Source organism: Neomonachus schauinslandi, chromosome 1 (assembly GCF_002201575.2).
Source record: "Neomonachus schauinslandi chromosome 1, ASM220157v2, whole genome shotgun sequence".
NCBI lineage: Eukaryota > Metazoa > Chordata > Mammalia > Carnivora > Phocidae > Neomonachus > Neomonachus schauinslandi.
Genome location: NC_058403.1, coordinates 5824892 through 5844306, shown reverse-complemented (window position 1 = coordinate 5844306; position 19415 = coordinate 5824892). Strand labels below are relative to the sequence as shown.

The window sequence follows — 19415 nt, the reverse complement described above, 5'->3', positions numbered from 1 at the left end:
TGTCATGCAAGAGTGAAAGATCAATCAAAGTGCCAGATAGAGCAGTGGATTTTAATGTAAAAGGGAATGAAAATTCCTTTATATAGTTACAGTTTCCACAGTGCAACTAACCTGTAAGAAACCACTACTTGCCAAGATTTGGTACAGTATCAAAGACTATCCTTGATTATCTGAAAAGCCTTCTCATTGTTCCACCTATATATCCATGGGGGGTCAGATTTTTTTTAATATACTCCAACTAAAGCAATATATTTTAACAGATTGAATGCAGGAGCTGATATGAGAATCCAATGAGACATTAAAGAGATTTGCATAGCACTGGGTGTTATATGAAAACAATGAATCGTGGATCACCACATCAAAAACTAATGATGTATTATATGGTGACTAACATAACATAATAAAAAAAGAGAGATTTGCATTAATATAAAACAATGTTCTTAATAATTTATTTTGGTTTAAAAATAGAGGTATTTTTTCTTTTTTTTTTTTTTTTAAAGATTTTATTTATTTTTTGAGAGAGAGAGAATGAGAGAGAGAGAACACCTGAGAGGGGATAGGGTCAGAGGACGAAGCAGACTCCCTGCCGAGCAGGGAGCCCGATGCGGGACTCGATCCTGGGACTCCAGGATCATGACCTGAGCCGAAGGCAGTCGCTTAACCAACTGAGCCACCCAGGCACCCAAAAATAGAGGTATTTTTTCATAAAAATATGTTAATCTATGTTAGCCTATAGTGGGTTATCACTATTATTATAAAATAAACACTTAAAAATTTCTAATTTCAAGTATGGTAAATATTGGTAGGTAGGATCCACATAAACAAAAGGTCTTTGGAGTCTTCATGATTTTTAACATTGTAAAAGGTACTGAAACCTAAACATTTGAAAACCCCCGATCTAGTCAAATTGTTTCATTTGACCAGTGAAAAACAGAGAGCCTGAAAATGTCAGTGACTTGTTCCAGGTGATGGCAATTTTGTGGGAAATCCAGGATTGAGAACAGAGTTTTTGATTCTTAGTCCAGTGTTCTTCCCATTATGTTATGCAGCAGGGAGGCTATTTTAATTTGGATGTTCCAGTGTTTATGTGTTTCACTAAGGCTGTGTCTTTACCAGAGCCAATCCTCAGGTTATTTTGTTAATATTAGCACACACAGCACTATTTTCAGGTGGGTTGTTTACAGTGTTCACATTGGCATATGCAGGTGGGTCCTTAATAAAAACTTTAAAATACTTTGAGTATTCTATTCTGATACGTGATTTAGGGTAATTATTTTTATAATTAGATTTGATTTTGATTTAATTTGTAATTGGAAGAATACTTTAAAGAACTATCATGGGAAGTTATGTTTAAAAATGTGTGACCCCCAAAATAAATAAAATGAATCTGACTGACCAAAGACTAGGAGAGACCTGGTTTCCGTAAGACTTTGAGATGTATTCTCCTTACAGTGGAAAGAATGTAAAGGTTTTTCCCTTCTCGCTTTGGCTCCCAGGACAACTTTGTGACCCCGCTTTAGTGGTTGTGTAGCCTTTAATGGAAGGCACATTTGCCCTCTTTCCCATATAATTTATGCTCCCCTGGATCCTGATTTTTATTTATTCATTTTCTCTGGAATAATTTGTTTTCTGGTGAGCAACCTCACCTTCTTTCACGAACCTGGAAGGTATAAATAAAGACACAGATAAAACCTGAGTTAAGGTTCTTGATACAGACATAGCCAGTTTGGACTTGGGAAGATAGCACTCATGAAATGTGATTTGAAGGAAAAATTAAAGAAAACGTGGAACCAAGAGAGTCATGGCCACTCCTTCAGAACATTTCTCTTTTCTTCTCTAGTTATGGGGGAGTTGCTCATTCCCAGAGGCAACCTTATAGTCCCTGAGGATAAGCCCTGTAATGTGACTTGCCATGCATTGGGCTGGATCCCTCTCCCGGATATTTCCTGGGAGATCGGTGTTCCGGTGAACCACTCAAGCTATTATTCTGGTCCGGAGCCTGACGACCTCCAAAGCGCAGTGAGCATCTTGACTCTCACACCACAGGGCAATGGGACTCTGACTTGCCTGGCTAACATGAAGGGCCTGAATGCCCACAAGTCTGTAACTGTGAATCTTACTGTGGTTCAGCCTTCTTGGGGTAAGTGAAGACATTTTGCTCTCTATAAAAAAATTATTGTTGCGTGCTTATATTTTATATATGGTGTTCTTAATCAACAATGCCTATGAAAATTGTATAGTGACCTTGACTTTGGGTAGGGATGGTAATGGAAACAATCAGCATCAGCTTCATGACTCTGTGATTCCACTTGCTTTTAAATTTCATCTTCAATGTGTCGTTCTTTTCTACTTACTTATGGAAACCATTAAGAACCTTGACAATTATTTATCACAAAACAGCATCAAGTCAGTGATAAATATTTGAAGGTAATGTTTCTCTGTAGCTTTTATCTGTTGTTTCAGTTTAATCCCACCCCCTGGGCCAGTATGAGACAAGTTCTTGTAATATTTGAGGAGGGTCTACAGGTGCTCTTGGATTCCTTCCAATCTTAGTAGAATTATAGTTTCATTTTAAAAAAAATTTTTTTTAAAGATTTTATTTATTTATCTGACAGATAGAGAGACAGCGAGAGAGGGAACACAAGCAGGGGGAATGGGAGAGGGAGAAGTAGGCTTCCTGCTGAGCAGGGACCCTGACGCAGGGCTCGATCCCAGGACCCTGGGATCACGACCCGAGCCGAAGGCAGACGTTTAATGACTGAGCCACCCAGCCACCCCCTGCTTTTTTTTTTTTAAATTTTTTTAAAGAGGTTTCATTTTTTTTTTTAACCTGGCAAATCCACAGTGTATTTGAAAGTACCAAGTCTTATATTTTTTCTTTTTTTTAAAATTTTTTATTGTTATGTTAATCCCCATACATTACATCATTAGTTTTAGATGTAGTGTTCCATGATTCATTGTTTGTGCATAACCCCCAGTGCTCCATGCAGTACGTGCCCTCCTCAATACCCACCACCAGGCTAACCCATCCTCCCACCCCCCTCCCCTCTGGAACCCTCAGTTGGTTTTTCAGAGTCCATCGTCTCTCATGGTTCGTCTCCTCCTCCGATTTCCCCCTCTTCATTCGTCCCCTCCTGCTATCTTCTTCTTTTTTTTTTCTTAACATATATTGCATTATTTGTTTCAGAGGTACAGATCTGTGATTCAACAGTCTTGCAAAATTCACAGCCAAGTCTTATATTTTTTAAAACTCAACTAAGTGACATAAATAAGGTGAAATCGGAGAGGGAGACAAATCATAAGAGACTCTTAACTATGGGAAACAGACTGAGGGTTGCTGGAGGAGAGGTGGGTGGGGGGATGGGGTAACTGGGTGATGGGCATTAAGAAGGGCATGTGATGTGATGAGCACTGGGTGTTGTATGCAACTGATGAATCCCTGGACTCTATCTCTGAATCTAATAATACACTGTATGTTAATTAATTGATTTGAAATAAAAAGTATTTAAAGTTTAGATCCCCAAGAGAACCTACTGTAGGGTCCTCAGCATACCAAAACCTCCAACTACATAGCCTACAGGGCTGCAGAGCCTGCTTGAGCTCCAAGTCAGCCCAGGCCAATGAGAAAACATGGGGCCCAGAGCTGGAGATTGACTTTAGCTCCTTCATTTTGCAAAAGAGGGCAGAAAGGGAGGCCCAGAGAGGTGCTGTGCTCTATTCCAGGTCATGCATCAGGTTGAGGTGGAACAGGGCCCAGAAGCCAGGGAAGGGGTTCCTTCTTGGTGCAAAGATTTTCCCACTACAAGAACACCTTTATTCAAAGTTCAGAACAAAGCTACAGCCAGAGCAAGACTGATGAAGAACAAGAAGAAAAAGAAGAAGAAGAGGAAGAAGGAGGAGGAGGAGGAGGAGAAAGAGGAGGAGAAGAGGAAGAAGAGGGAGAAGAGGACGAAGGGGAAGAGGAAGAAGAAGAAACAGTGTTTCACGGCATTTGCCAAGTAAAGGCTCTGTTTTAAGTGCTTCTCCAATGTTAACCAAATTAACCTGCACAACAGGTCTATGAGTGGATCCTCATCCAGCTAGATGTCTGAGATTAAGGTGATGGCAGGGTTGGTTCCTTCAGAAGACTGTAAGGGAACGATCTCTAGGCCTCTGTCTTAGCTTCTGGTATTTGCTGGCAGTCTTTGGTGTTTCTTGGCTTATAGAAACATCAGCCCAACCTCTGTTTTCATTTTCACATGGTGCTCTCTCTGTGTGCTTCTCTGTGTCCAAATTTCCCTTTTTTTAAATAAGGACTCCAGTCATATTGGATTAAAGGACCCATCCCATCCAATATAAATTCATCTTAGTTAAATTATGTCTGCAATACTCTATTTCCAAGTAAGGTCATATTCTGGGAGTACTGGAGGTTAGTACTTAAACATATGAATTTTAGGGGGACACAAGTCAACCCATGATAATGTCTCCATGAACCCATAAAAAGCCATTCAGAGTCTACCCTGTGGTCAGTACCAACGATTCTGTGCTTTGCACTGCAGGGATTGATCTTCAGTGCAGTGAGCAAAAGCTTGCTCCCCTGTTGTTAGGACTTTGCCTCCTGTCTCTGACTTAGATGCCCCCAGAGACCAAGCAGACAACAGAAATGAAAGCGTGAGTGAATACATGGTAGAAGATGGAATGGAGTGGCCCATTGGGAACCAGACATCATGCTCCATCTACATGGAGCAGCCAAACCAGTACCAGCTGGTTGTTGCTAAGAGGAAAAGGGATCCAGGAGTGCCAGATCTTTGATGTGGATCTGGTGAATATCAATGCTTTTGAGGGTGAAAGGCACAGAAATCTGTGTTTCTTTGATTTTAAGTCAAGATTAATTTATTTTAGCTTATTTTTAAATGTTTTTTAAATATTTTATTTATTTGAGAGAGATAGAGAGAGAACACAAGCAGGGGGAGGGGCAGGAAGAGGGAGAAGCAGACTCCCCACTGAGCAGGGAGCCCAACGTGGGCTCAATCCCAGGACCCTGGGATCATGACCTGAGCTGAAGGCAGACACTTAACAGACTGAGCCACCCAGGTGCCCCTCCAGTTTATTATTTTTAATAACTAAAACCTTTAGAAAAGTTGCAAGACTAGTACAATGAATACCCATGTACCTTCACCTAGATACAACAAATGTTTATATTTTGTCATGTTTGCCTTTTTCTCAGCCTTTTTTTTTTTTCTGAGCCATTTCAGAGTTTATGACAATTTACCCCTAAATACCTCAGCATGTATATCATAAGAACGAAGGCATTCTATTTAACCACACTTGATGTAGTTGGCAATCAGGAAATGTAACATTGACACAAGACTGTTATATAATACACAGTCCATATTAAAGTTTCACCAAGTATCCTTTATAGTGATTTCTTCTCCAAACCAATGTCCGGTCAAAGACCATGCATTGCCTTTGGCTATCAGGTGTGTAGTCTCCTTCCTTTACTCTTGAATGCTTCCCTCATCTTTTCTGTCTTTCCTGATATAAATACTTTTGAAGGGTCCAGGCCATTTTTGCAAGATGCCCTTCAATTTGGATTTGTCTGAGGTTTTCCAACATACTTTGATTTGAGGCTAAATATTTTAGGCAAGTTGTGGGTAATGTCATGTGGGCTCATGATGCCAATTTTCTCTATCATTAGTAGTAAGTTTAATCATTTGGTTAATGATTCCTCCATTGTAAAGGTCCCTTTCTCCATTATAATGAATATGTAATCAATGAACACTATATGAATATCCCAGCGGCCTTCCCCTTAATAGTTTTTGCATTCATCAGTAAGTCATTGCCTGAATCTGTTGTTTCTATGGTGATTGTAAAAGAATCATTTTCTGGCTCCATCATATTTTTATATTTGTTGGTTGGTAGTCTTCTGTAAAGAAGAGACTTCTCTCTCCTTTTGTTTTACTTTTTTTAAAAACAGTTTTAGTATGGACTTATTTTTATTCAGTACACTATAAACTGCTCCTGTCATTATTCATTTTGATGCTCAGATTGCTCCAGATTTGTCTAGTGGGAATCCTTTCCAGCTGGCTCTGGTGTCCTTTTGACATGGCCCTATTAGTTTTTGAGCACTTGGCCCAATACGATGTTCTGAACTCCCTTTCATTTCCCCTGTTCTATCCTGGAATCAGCCATTTCTCCAAGGAGCCAATCCAGCTGCCTTTGAAGCTATTTAAATATGATAAAGTATGGTCCAAGCTTTGAAAGGGAAGATTTAAAAAAAAGTTCCATTAGCACCAAATGGAATGAAATCGACTGTTTAAACCACACATCTTAACAAGGTAACAGTGCAACAAAGAGGTCTGGTCTGATTGATGATGCCCCGTGGAGATGGATTTTAGAGATTCACTTGCCTGCAAAGTTCTTCTTTTGTAGGCAAGGGCAAGGGGCACTTAATTTCCCTTGATCAGGTTTAATTCAGTGGAGTGCTTCCTTCGTAGGCTAGGACTAGGGAAGTTAGCGGCCTTAATTATGGCAGCTAGAGTCCCTGCAGCCTCAAAGGGAAGCACAGTGGGTGCCTTGCAATGAGTCTTACTTTATTGGACCCATTTGGAAAAGGGTAATTTGTTTCTAAATTATTCATCAAGATCCAGAGCAGCTGGTGGCTGGCTGCATGTTGTGTATTTTATGCAAGTTTTAGTAGCTGAAGACCTCATTACAGACCCGGCTGCTGGTGTCTGGGAGGCTTCTAGGAGCACAGCCAGGGGTACGGAGAGCCCCAAACAAAAGGACCTTTTGGACCTTTGGCTGTGCAGGCTTCTCCAGGAATCGATAAGCATCCGTCCTGCCACCCATTTCCTCCTGAAAGTGCAAGGAGTCTGTGTCCATTGTGTTCATTTCTGGAACAGTCCCTGTGAGTTGTTGCAGGAAGGATAGTGGCAGTTTAGGAAGGCTAATTAGTTCAAGCCTAACAATCATTGATTCTTGAAAGAAAAGCATGCTGAAAGGGGTACTGCTAATGATTTTGAGAAGATCAATTTTCTCAATTCCAGAAGCAGCACAGACTTCAAGCACTGCAGACACCGGTACAACTGGGAGGTGGGAGCCCCTCTCCTGCCCGCCTGGGGATGACCACTGTCCATCCTCTGTGCACCCAGCTGCGTTGCTTTCTCGGTTTTCTCACTCAAGTGAAGCGTTAGAGCAAAGCAACATTTTTAGGACAGAGGAGCACCTGGCAGAGTGCAGCGATTCCTGGTTATAACCTTAGTTTTGTGAGGAGTGGCAATTTTGAGGGCAGACCGAGTGGGGGCAGTGACAGTCCCGGGTCGCAGCCCTGGGTCTGGCTGTGAGACTCTGGGCAAGTCGCTGACCTCTGCGGCTCAGTTTTCTTGCCTGTAAAATGAGAGGGAGAAGAATAGGGCGGAAGTTCTCTCTCCTGGCTGCCCGTTAGCCTCCAGGACCTTTGGCCCACAGGATGGGCTCAGGCGCCGCCGCAGAGGTTCTGATCAAATTGGTTTGTATGCAGCCTGGAAATTGACATTTTTAGGAAAGCTCCCAGATTCCTGGGCAGTCAGACCAGCGGGCTACAGAACAGGGAGATCCTGAAGAAGGCCTTGCCTCCTGACCCAGCCTCCTGACCCAGCCTCATCCGATGCTACTATCCACACAGACTTGGACATCAGATGGCTTGGGCTCCGATCCCAGCTTGCCTACTTACTTGCTGTGTGGCTTTGGGCAAGTTACTTAACCTCTCTGTGCCTCAGTTTTCTCATCTGTAAAACTGAGATAATAATAATATCTACCTCACGGGCTTGTTGTTGGTGTGAGAAGTAAGCGGGTTAAAACGCCTGAGGCACTCAGGACAGTCCCTGCCACAAAACCCACAGGGCAGCAGAGGGGACAGCTGCTGTCTTTTGTTTCACTGGTTCGGAGACCTCCCGTGTCCCCCCCTCATCAGCACCGGAGTGTGCTTTACACGTGTGGCTGGTGGCATTTTGTACTGACCAGTTGGTTTCGAGAAATTCCACGTGGTCTTTTAAAACTGAGCATTTCTGTGAGAGCATCTGGGAAGTACTATCTTCCTTTTCTGCACAGATGGGAAAAGGACAATCCTGAAGCTGAGATTGAAGTTGCACAGTAAATTCAGTCATGCGGTGCTGATGTGCACGGTTGTGTGAGGGAACGTAGGGAGGAAGGCGAGGGGTGTTGGACCTGGAGGTCATCTTCCTTGGTCACTAGGTGCCCATACACATCCTTTCTAGCAACTCTGCCATTTGCCTTGAACCATTATGTCCACACCCTCTCTAGGGCACAAGTCAGGGACCAGTGCCCACCTGGACTCCCCATTTCCCATAAGACCAGGGCTGTATCTTCCCAAAAGATATTCCAAGTTGGATGCACAACATGAATAGAAAGACAAGAGTCACAGCCCCGGGTTTTCTCCTGGTCTGAGTGCCCTTGTCCAGTTCACTGAGCCTCTTTGTCCCAAGTATCTTATCTGTGCAATGAAGGGGTTGGATTATGGACAAGGTCATTCCAAGGATCCGTGCTTTCTGTCTACTCTCCTGCTTTTTATCAATATATTACCATTATTTATTTTTCTTTCAATCTGCTGTAAATGTACTCATTTAAAAATTAACATCCCACTGAAGTGTCTATGATATATACGTGTGTGTGTATTCATGTATATGTCATATATGATAAACTAAAAATTATTATTAAAATAAGAAAGATTCTTCCATGCAGCTCCGGTACCAAATTACACCTCATCATGGCTCATACACCATGCTTCTTTGTGGGGAGGGGGCTCCACTGGAGTAGAGAGAGAATGTAAGTCTTCCCTTGTTGTGGAACTCCAGGGGAGATCTGACCCCCAGTGGACTGTGGTCACGGCATATAGGAAGCGAAAGAAAGAGCCATGTGAGGGCGCCTGGGTGGCTCAGTCTGTTAAGCGTCTGCCTTCGGCTCAGGTCATGATCCCGGAGTCCTGGGATTGAGCCCCACATCGGGCTTCCTGCTCAGCGGGGAGCCTGCTTCTCCCTCTCCCTCTGGCTGCCCCTCCCCCTGCTTGTGCTCTCTCTCTCTCTCTGTCAAATAAATAAATAAAATCTTTAAAAAAAAAAAAAAAAAAGAAAGAGCCACATGGCTTCTGAGACCAGTTGCTGTTTTGGTGGGAGTTTGGGGCTTTTAGGTGAGAGCAGGCATCACTTGCTAAACTTGGTGGTTAAATTAAGAGACAAGAGAGTGAGTGAGGTCACGATATCACCTGGTCTCTTCCTTGGTTTGGTCACCAAATCCAGTGAGGTGGCCCTTCCCCCCCTGCCCTTTAAATAACTCCTCCCTGAGGATAAGCAGCTGTTTGTGTGCTAGATCAGAGGAAAGCTTGTCACGTCCAGACTCGGGTGACAGAAGCTTGGCACACTGAACATTTTCTCCAGTAGGGGAGGAAAATGCCCTGATAGGGAATGTTTGAGTAAGTGAACAATGCGTGTTGACTTTTTCCAGTATGATTTTCAAGTCCATCTCTTGAATCTTGAGCCAGACCTTAATGTTTAACCCCAGCTCTCTCCTTTATTATGAAAGCTTCTAATATTTGCAAACTTCAATTTGTAATAAGTTCCTCAGACTGATTTAGGATGACGTCAGCAATCCTGAACATGTGTGTCCTGCCCTGCAGTGTTCTCAGCATTTTCACATACGTCCTGAGTCACTGAACAGCCTGGGGGGTGGGGGGCAGGAATTGTTGTGGATGAGTGAGCAGAAACAGTGGCCATGAGATTTCACTGGATCCACTGACAGGAAGCCCAAAGCTCTTTGTCTGTTGCAAAGCTTCCGTGTGGTGACCTGAGTTTAAATTCCAGATTGTGATTATCATAAATGTGGTTTGGGACTTAATTTTTTTTTTTTAATCACATCCATAGGAGGGAGATTATGGGAACATCCTATAATGTGGCAATTTGCTTGGGAAACATTTCCATTTTGGGCATTCTCAACATGTGGGTCACCAACCACCTGCATCAGAATCACCTGGGCTGCCATTCCAGACCCGCTGACTTGGCACCACAGCGGGCGGGCTCTGAATCTGCTTGTGCAACAACCTTTCCCGGTGATGCTTGGGAATTTTGTTCTCTGTGTAGCAAGTGGATAACTGGTATTACTCTCTGGATGTGAAGAGACTGGCTTGTTTGAAAGCTCCATTTGCAGGGGCGCCTGGGTGTGAGCGACTCTTGTTTTCGGCTCAGGTCATGATCTCAGGGTCATGAGAGTAGGCCCTGTGCTGGACTCCGAGCTCAGTGCAGAGTCTGCCTGTCCCTCTCCCTCTGCTCCTTCCCCGGCTCTTTCTTTCTCTCTCTCAAATAAATAGATAAAAATAAAATCTTAAAGCTCCAGTTCTGGGGCTGAGGAGGGGTGATATGGGAAGGGTAGAATACTGTCTCCACCACCTCCACCTTTCCTGGGGAACTCTTTTCCTATCTCTATCTGTCCCAACTCATCTTAGAAAAATGGTGGGTGATGTGGAGATCCATCCTCCCCCTGCTTCCTGTCCTTCCATCCCTCCCTCCATCCATTCATCCAATGTGCCCAATACGTGCCAGGTGCTTGGGATATAAGAAAAATAAGACAGCCCTTGACCTCGAGGGGACTAAATTTTGTTTAGATAGTAGCAGATGTGTAAGAAGAACTGGAAGTGAGAGCAGTCAATTTCACAAACATTTAATGTGACAATGAACAGGAGAGGCTTAAAAAAAGGAAATTAAAAAAAACTATTATAGGTAATGCAGAGAAGCTTTGCACAAAGAGCAGAAGACGAGTATCTTTTTATATTATGTAATTCTTCAAAGCACAGAGTTCTCTGAGTTTTAGCACTTGCTTAGAGTCAGTCCTTGTATTATTTTGCAGTGGAATCCTTACTTGTCCACGAGTCACAATTCAGGTGGTTGATGATCGTAGAAACCAGGGCATTAGTAGATCATCTCTAACCATTACCACAAGGTACTCTGAGCCTTTAACTTTGACACAGGCTTAGCAAATTATGATTTCAAGGTCAATTTTCATGGGAAACTCTAAGGGAGAACACCCAAGAACTATTTTCCTCCTATAAGCTCTGGTTCCAATGTGCTGGAAAGGCTGTTGATTTACAAACTCTATCTTCCTTCATAGGAAGTCTGTTGTTTCAGTATTTTCTGATGACTTGCATTTAATAAAATAGCACTCATTCACAATGAGAGTCCAACCAAGCACTCAGGGTTGAGTGGCAGAATCTATTGAGTAGCTCTTCACATTTGAACAGATCAACTTAAATGCGGTTTGACCTCAGCATGGTTCAGGAGGGGAAATGCAAAGCTGGATAGGACCTCCTTGCAGTTCTCACAAACCCGAGGCTGGGCAGTGCTGTCTAGCGGGACTTTCTGTGATGAGGGCAATGCTCTTCACCTGTGGGAATTGAGCACTTGAAATGTGACGAGTGTGACTAAGGAGTTGAGTATTTAATTGCATGTAATTTTGGTTCATTTAATTTGAATTTAGATAACGGTGTGAGGCGTGCTGGACAGCCCTGGCTAAGGCAGGACTGCCCTACATCAAAATGGCTTTCTCTTCTCCCTTCCTTCCTGCCCCACTCCTTTTCACTCCCTGCTGGCACCTGCCTATCCATTCTTTTCCCAACTCCATGACTACTGGATACAACAAGAGGGCAAAGCGGACCTTAAGGAAGGTGGCTCCTGAAGAGCCATGGGAAACAGCAATCAGCTGATGAGAAAGGCGTTCTCTGGGGTGTGGGTGGGCTGGGGCTGAAAGCCTTGAAGTACGTTCCTTTAGATGTGACACCTCTTCAGTTCGTCCTCATTTCTTTTGGACTCTGGACCCTTGATGGGTGGGAACGTGGAAGGGAGAACCAAATGCCAGTCTTGCAGTCTTGTTCAGCAGTAGTTGCTCAGTAAGTATTTATTCCTTGGCTAAATAAGGGATGTTGGAGTGTGGTAATTGCTACTCCAACCTGGGAGCTGTCGCTCCTTGCCATCTACTTTCCCTTTAGGACTGGTAGGGGGGCTAACCAACGGATACTGGGACTGTGTTGCTCAGGGGTATTTATTGGCAGCAGTAAGTATCGTAATGGCAGATCCTGTAGAGTACTGAATATCTGAGCACGCTCCAGAGAAGTTGGCCTATGACACCCAGCTGTAGCAGGCCGAATAGTTATAATATTATCGGAAAACAAAATATGACTTATAGGGTGGTAGAATCAGTGGTTACGTACCCTGGACAGTAGCAAGCACCACTAAATACATTTTTTTCCCCTCTCCTTTCAACCTTATAGGCAGCATTGATAAAGCAGGTACATCCTTGCCTACCTGGACCATAGCTCTGCTTGCAGTATCCTTGTCATTGCTTTTGATCCTGATAATTGTTCTGATTATAATATCCTGCTGTTGCTGTGTCTCCGGGCAAGAGAAAAAAGGTAATTTTTTTGTTCATATAGATTTGTATGTATTTTTGAACTTTTGGTACAAGCACTTGAAGTTCATTAGCTCCTCAGCAATTTTGTAAGATGCGTTGACCTTCAGAGCATCCTTCACTTGGAAGTGGACATGTGAGCTTCAGAGAGTGAAAGGGCTTTCTGAAGAAGGGATACATTCCTTTGGGGCCAGGTGTAACCCTTCCGGGGAAGACTGAGATCTTCACACTTTTCAGAAGGTGAAGAGACAGTACCTCTCTGAGCAAAGACACTGACTATTTGAATTTCTGCATATTTTCGAGGATGTAAGGGCATCATAATCTGCCATTCAGATGCTATGCTTTTTTTTTCTAGAATAATACCTATCTGAGCACATTAAAAGATTATTTCCTATTTTGTATAATTCCAAATTGCCTTTTGCAGGCAAATGTTTTAGTGGTAGGAAGAAAAAGAAGGTCTTCTGTCAAGTAAAAATAGTACAGATAAAATTAATAAAGATAATTACACATTTCTTCTGAATGAGGCCTCTTGAGGTACTAAAAAACGGTGGCCTCGTTTGGGGGTCAGGTTCAAATTCGTGGTGGGCTCATCAACATTGGGGTGGGCCTGTCATAGAATTCAGCTGTTTGTGACTCCAGAAACCAAAGGATCTTTGTCATGTGGTTGGCTCAGGACTTTCCAAGTGCTGAATGCGTCCAGCCTTACCTTTCTTTGTCTCATAAAACCTCACCTATGCCTATTTGAATATTTTCTACAGTTAAATGATTTTTCTTAAAATCAGACTTCTGATATTAGGCTACGTGTCAGTTTAATTGCATTTAAAATTTTATTAACACTAATTGCCATTTGATGAGCACATTTGTGGCTGTGTCAGGCACCGTGTTAATTACCTTACATGGACTACCTCTCAGTGAGATATTCTGTGTAAAGTGCACAGTTACGTTGTGTCTAGGCTAATTGTCTAGCCTAAGCCCCTGCGTGGATTTGGTTTGGGATTGGGAATTAATTCTGTCATACAACTTAATTCCTTAGGAAACAGAACATGAAAAGTAGTAAGCCTCTGTTGGCCCAGATTTGACGGAAATTTGCTTTTACCTGGGAGTTACCCTATATGCCACAGAAGGATTACTCAAGTAAAATATACTGGATTTTAAAGGAAAACTATTGGATAACTTACATTTTAATGGAGAAGTGGCTAGGATTGTTCAGTGCCTTCAGGTTATTATTTTCAACATTAGCTACTGTGGTGTCGTTGGAGGACATTCTGGTTATTTGGACTTCTGCTTCTCTTCAGCTGTGTTTTTGTGTGTTCCACAACAGCCTAGTAAGAAGGTTGTGAGGGTTGGTGGCCCATGTAAGATGTACACCAGGGTGACTCTCTGATTCTTAGCATCCTCATAAGATAAGAATAAGTACTATCCTACAGATTGGTTGTGAGGACAAAATAAAATGATATATGAAACTGTTTCCACCCTAGATTTTATCCTTTATTTAACTTTGAGATGAAAAGCTCATATAAGAGTGAGCTGTTTTTATTGCCCTGGTTTTTAACAGGTCCAGGGCCTGTAACAACCTATTTACCAAGGCCGCCCCATTGGATGGAATTCACAGTGGACACTACACTTCACCTTGACATAAATGTAAAGGATCCAGGGAGGTCCTGGATTTCCCCATGACAATTGTCTCCATGCTTAAAAACAACAAGCGTCAAGTTTCTTCAGAAGTATTGTCTGGCACTTTGCTTTGCCAGTGCCTGGGGAATTCTCAGTGCTCTGATTGGTTAACTGGGAACTGACTGAGGAGAGCTGAGGGCCCCACTCTGTGTGGTCTGAAGGCCTTGGGATTGCTTCTGCTAATAGAACGGAGAAGCTGAGAGCCCGTCTCTTGGAGCCCATCCTTATGGGAACACTAGTGATATTCCAAACTGTCTCTCTTTTTCATTTCAAATAAGATTGCTTCTGAGGTCCAATTTGGGGTGTGAACTGGCAGATGTTATTTCAACTGGAAGTGAGAACATATCTAAAAATAAGGAAGATGATTTTTTTTTTTTTTTTAGATTTCATTAAAGCTTGATGAATAGAGGGCCTAGACAGGACAGCAGAGTTGCAAGGAACACTGGCTTTTGAGAACAGATGATTGGGGACTGGTGTGTGGCTCTCTTACTCCCTATTTCCAGGTTCCCTATGTCCCTTCCAGTCTAAGAATCTATTGATTAAAAACATTAGTATTTTAATGACAGCTTCTGGGGGTGGATGCAACTCTGTGCATTGATACCATTGTTACATATTGATTGAAAATGTATCTTAGAATTAAGGAAGTACAGTGCTTAAACAATGTAATTCCTTAAAGTATGGTAATAAAATATAATGGTGTCTAGTTTGTTAAAAATATGGTGACACTCACACCTACCTCTTGGGTTGTTGTAATGAGTAAATGAAATAGTATCTTGCACAGTGCTGGTACACAGTGAGTACTGAATGAATGACAATAGGGATTGGGAATGCAGAATGCCTCTTCCTGGTGAATACAGTCTTCATATCTTGCTAGTTAAACTCAAGATTCATTAAGAACTTATTAGGTACCTACTATACTTTAGGTATAGTAGTTATCATAGGATAGTTAATAGTGAATTCTACTTGCCTTAGGCTTGAAAGTCATTTGGTAATTTGGTGTGGGGGGAATTTAATAATACCGTATGGGTCACAAATACTCAGCAATGTATTTAAAATCAGGGGGTCTATAAAAATTGATTATATTTTATTTTCAGAGTAACTAATACTAACGTGATTTTGTTCCTTTTTTTTTTTAGAATCTAGTTATCAAAGTGAAATAAGGTAAGTTTGATATCACATCAATTTTCTGAAAACAAAAACAACTGAAAAACGACCAAAAAACACCAACCCTACCACCGCTAACACACACAGAGATGTGGGGTTTCAGGATCATGTTACTCAAAATTAAGTACTGAAAATGGACAACTTTGAAAAACACGTATGCCAAACACAAACTCATATGGCAAAATTAATTGTAGAATAAAATAGAGGATGGAGATCCTGCCTACATTTGACTTGCCCTGGCTCACTTAGGAAAATGGGATTTTCTACTTGGTGTCTGGCATTTGCAACTCTTTCCACAAGAGGACACTATGCACCGTGACTGTTGTCCCTCCTGTTTTGAGTCAATGCAGGGGACTTGAGGACCATTTCAAGGATAGAGAACCAGGCAGAGGTCCTGATGGAATTTCTGGGGCAGTGGAGAACAGTGAGGCCAGCTGGATGGCTTCAGGCACGTGAAACTGACCAGGCAGACAAATTAGGTGGCGTTCACTGCTTGTACCACTAATGGGGGAGGGGACAGAAAAATCCCAGCCATTCCCATGGCCGTCCAGAAGTAGCTGCAAGCACTTTTAAGGTAGCTATACCTACAATAATACAATAAGGAGTTTAAATGTCTGCAATATTTAGACAAGTATAAATGCAGCAAGGGGAGGGACTTTTAGACAGTGGTCATTTTGCTGGGGGTGTTACAACACAACTATAGCTAATTTTCAGTATTTTATTAGATAATTTTAGCTTTTAGATTTTAAAATACCTTTTGGCTACATGTGGTGAATGAAGATGTGTGTAATCACTGTGTAACAGACACTAGCCGTTCTCCCTTTGACCCCAGTCGCTCACTGGTGATAATGCAGTGTTGGGCGAGGTGTCTGTGGTCTCTGAGGACACTACCAAGCATCAGTCTGAAACCGGTCCTCCTCTGGAGCCTGACACAGGGCAAGAGGAGAGGAAGGCAAATGGACTCCAGTAATTATTCCAGCATTTCTCTAGAGTGCTGTCTCCAGCAGGATGGCAGCCTGGATTCTTCTGTTCACCATTATGGACTTTGTAACATCTTTTATTTCTCTTCTCTGGGATCTTAGATGATTTCAAAACATAGTATGGTGGTCAACAGCTATTTGGGGGCATGGATAGAGAATAAGAAGAATAATGACAACAGCAGCAATAATATGACAGTCGGGACGACAATCGCTAGTATATGCTGAGTGCTGAACATACATTAGGTCCAGAGAGGAAAGACGGGGCGACTCACCGGGACCCCGTATCCTCTCTGCTTTCCGTGCCCTGTGGAACCTGTGCAAACTCCAGTTGCTCCAGGCTCCTTCTGCAGTAAAATAACACATATTCCTTCCTACAGAATCAATGCATGTTTATTATAGAAAAAATTAAAATATACTTTTAGGAAATGATTTTGAGAGGCCCTGGGGGACGCAGTCGGTTGAGCATCTGACTCTTGATTTCTGCTTAGGTCGTGATCTCTCCGTGCCCAGTGCGGAGTCTGCTTGAGACTCTCTCTCCCTTTCAGTCCGCCACTCCCCCCTGAAAATAAATGAGTAAATCTTTAAAAAAATAGCAATGATTTTGAAATCACCCCTAATTCTGTCGTTCAGAAGCAGGTATTGTTATGTAAGTATGTATCTGCTCACACACATGTGTGTTCACATAGATACATGCACATATGCATTTTGTGAAATTTGCATCAGCATAAATCTTATTTCGTAGTGTGCTCTTCTCACTTGGCACTATCCTGAAGATTATTTCTGTTAATAAATTTCTATAATAGATAAATTTCTGTTAGTAAATAGTAATAATAAATTTCTGCTTAATAGAAATATCTTATTGAAGTATAATGTAAGTTCAGAAAAGTATACAAATTGTAGGTGTGTAGCTTGATTCCTTTTCACAAAGCGTATGGGCCTTGAGTGGGGACATGCAGAACTAGAGCACCCCCAGCACCCCAACCTCTCCATGCCCCTCAAATCACTGTCTGCCCCTTCCTCAAAGGTCATGTCTTTTTTTTTTTTTTTTAGAGAGGGAGAGTGAGAGAGAGAGAGAGGGCCAGGGAGGGGCAGAGGAAGAGGAAGAGAGAGAATCTTAAGCAGGCTCCACGCCCAGCGCAGAGCCCAACGCTGGGCTGGATCTCACAACCCTGAGCCCAGATCAAGAGTCGGACGCTTAACCAACTGAGCCACCCAGGCGTCCCAAGGTTATGTCTTCTGACCTCTATCCCCACATCCCAGAGATTATATTCATATGAACTTTATGTAAATGGAATCATAGCGTGTATACTCATTCATTTTGGTTTTCTTAAGCGTCACACTGTGAGATTGGTCCATATTATTCAATGAAGGTGTAAATGGTGTATTATTATATAATACTACACTGTGGGTATATACGCAATTTATTTTTCCTTTAAATGGGCATTTGGATAGTTTTTGGGGTCATTATGAATTCTGTGGCACTAAGCAATTTAATATGGATCTTTGACGACGTGTTCATAAGTACTCCTTCCTGTGTTGTATTCAGTTGGGTGTATGTCTACCCGTGAGAGCTGGGTAGGTGGAGTCACAGGGTAAGTAGGGCAGACAGTACTGCCGTACGCTTTTCCAAAGTGGGTGTGCCAGTTTATACTTTCACCAGCAGTGCATGAGAGCTCTCACCTGTACTAATTTTTACAGGTGGCATGGAATTTCATTTTAGAGATGTATTGTCATTTATTTCACTAGTCCCCTATGGTGGGGCACCTGGGTCGTTTGCAGTTTTTGCTATTATCAATAGCTCATGAACGAACATTCTTTCAAGTAAATCTTTGCACGTATCTTTGGTTATTTCCCTATAATAAGTTCTTAGTGGTCAAGCATGAATATCTTTAAATATTTAGATATCCATTGCCAAGTTTTCTTGCCCTGGGAGGCTACATAAATTTTTGCTTTATTTCAGAGATTGGCACACGTTCTCTATAAAGGGCCAGATAGTAAATATTTTGCTTTTGCGGGCCATGTGCTTTCTATCACAATTACTCAGTTCTGTTGCTGTACCATGCAGACAGCCATAAATAATATGGAAGCAGACAGGGGCGGCTGTGTTCCAATAAAACTTTATTTATAAAAAGGGGGGTGGATTTGCCCTGTGGGGGTCAAGGTTTGCCAACCCTGCTTAATTTGGTCCCTGGCTTCTGGGGGTTGATTATCGACCGGGGAATGGAGTCCATGGGCCTCTCTCTCTCTACCTCAATGGGAGTGTGAGCAGGCAGACCACCTACAGAGTCATGCTGGTGGCTATGAGTGTCCCTCCTGACGTTGTGGTGGGTTCAGCATGCAAGAACGCTCTGGGTGGAGCAGACTGAACCGAATATCCACTGCTGATTAACATTTGGCTTTTTAAAATGGTTAAAATAAAATAAAATAAAATAAAATAAAATAAAATAAAATGGTCTAATTCCAGGAAATCTGCAAGCATGAAGACAAACAAAGAAACTTTGGAGACAAACATAAAAAGTGGGAGTGAAAACAATGCCTACAGCCCAGATGAGCCCAGGATGGCCAGTGAGTGGGCGGGTGGGGCATTCAGAAGACCTGGAGGGGAGTGTGGGGGAGGGGCTGACTGACCCTGACCAGCACGGCTGCCCACTGGCTGCACCAGGCGGGGGACTCAGCCCTTGCTGGTCATTATTTTTTGAGTAATTTTCAGAAGAAGGAGAAATTTCAGGACTAGAAATATTCTTTTTTTTTTTTTTTAATATTTTATTTATTCATTTGAGACAGAGAGATACAGAGAGATAGAGCATGAGCAGGAGGAGAGGCAGACGGAGAGGGAGAAGCAGGCTTCCCGTTGAGCGGGGAGCCTGACACGGGGCTCAATCCCAGGACCCTGGGATCATGACCTGAGCCGAAGGCAGACGCTTAACCACCTGAGCCACCCAGGCGCCCCCAGGACTAGAAATATTCTATAAAAAGTAAAAATCCACCTATATCTCCAAAGTTTAAAATAAAGTGGGATGAAAATTTAAGGGCTTTAAAATAAAATTTTTTATGCTTTCTCTTTTGTTAAAGCTTTCTACCTTTATTATTTATTTATTTGTTTGTTTTTAAAGATTTTATTGATTGATTGATTTGACAGAGAGAGGCACAGCGAGAGAGAGGGAACAC

At 42.4% G+C, this 19415-nt stretch overlaps 1 protein-coding gene across 1 annotated transcript in view; it reads left to right on the top strand.

Annotated features, from left to right (window-relative positions):
- The window catches only part of IGSF5 (immunoglobulin superfamily member 5), a 35199-nt gene that overhangs the window by 9905 nt on the left and 5879 nt on the right, over positions 1 to 19415 (top strand). Inside the window, exons 3-6 of the mRNA XM_021679174.1 lie at positions 1841 to 2140; positions 12293 to 12433; positions 15240 to 15264; positions 18712 to 18812. Coding sequence (XP_021534849.1) covers positions 1841 to 2140; positions 12293 to 12433; positions 15240 to 15264; positions 18712 to 18812 — 567 coding nt within the window. The remainder of the gene's footprint in view (positions 1 to 1840; positions 2141 to 12292; positions 12434 to 15239; positions 15265 to 18711; positions 18813 to 19415) is intronic.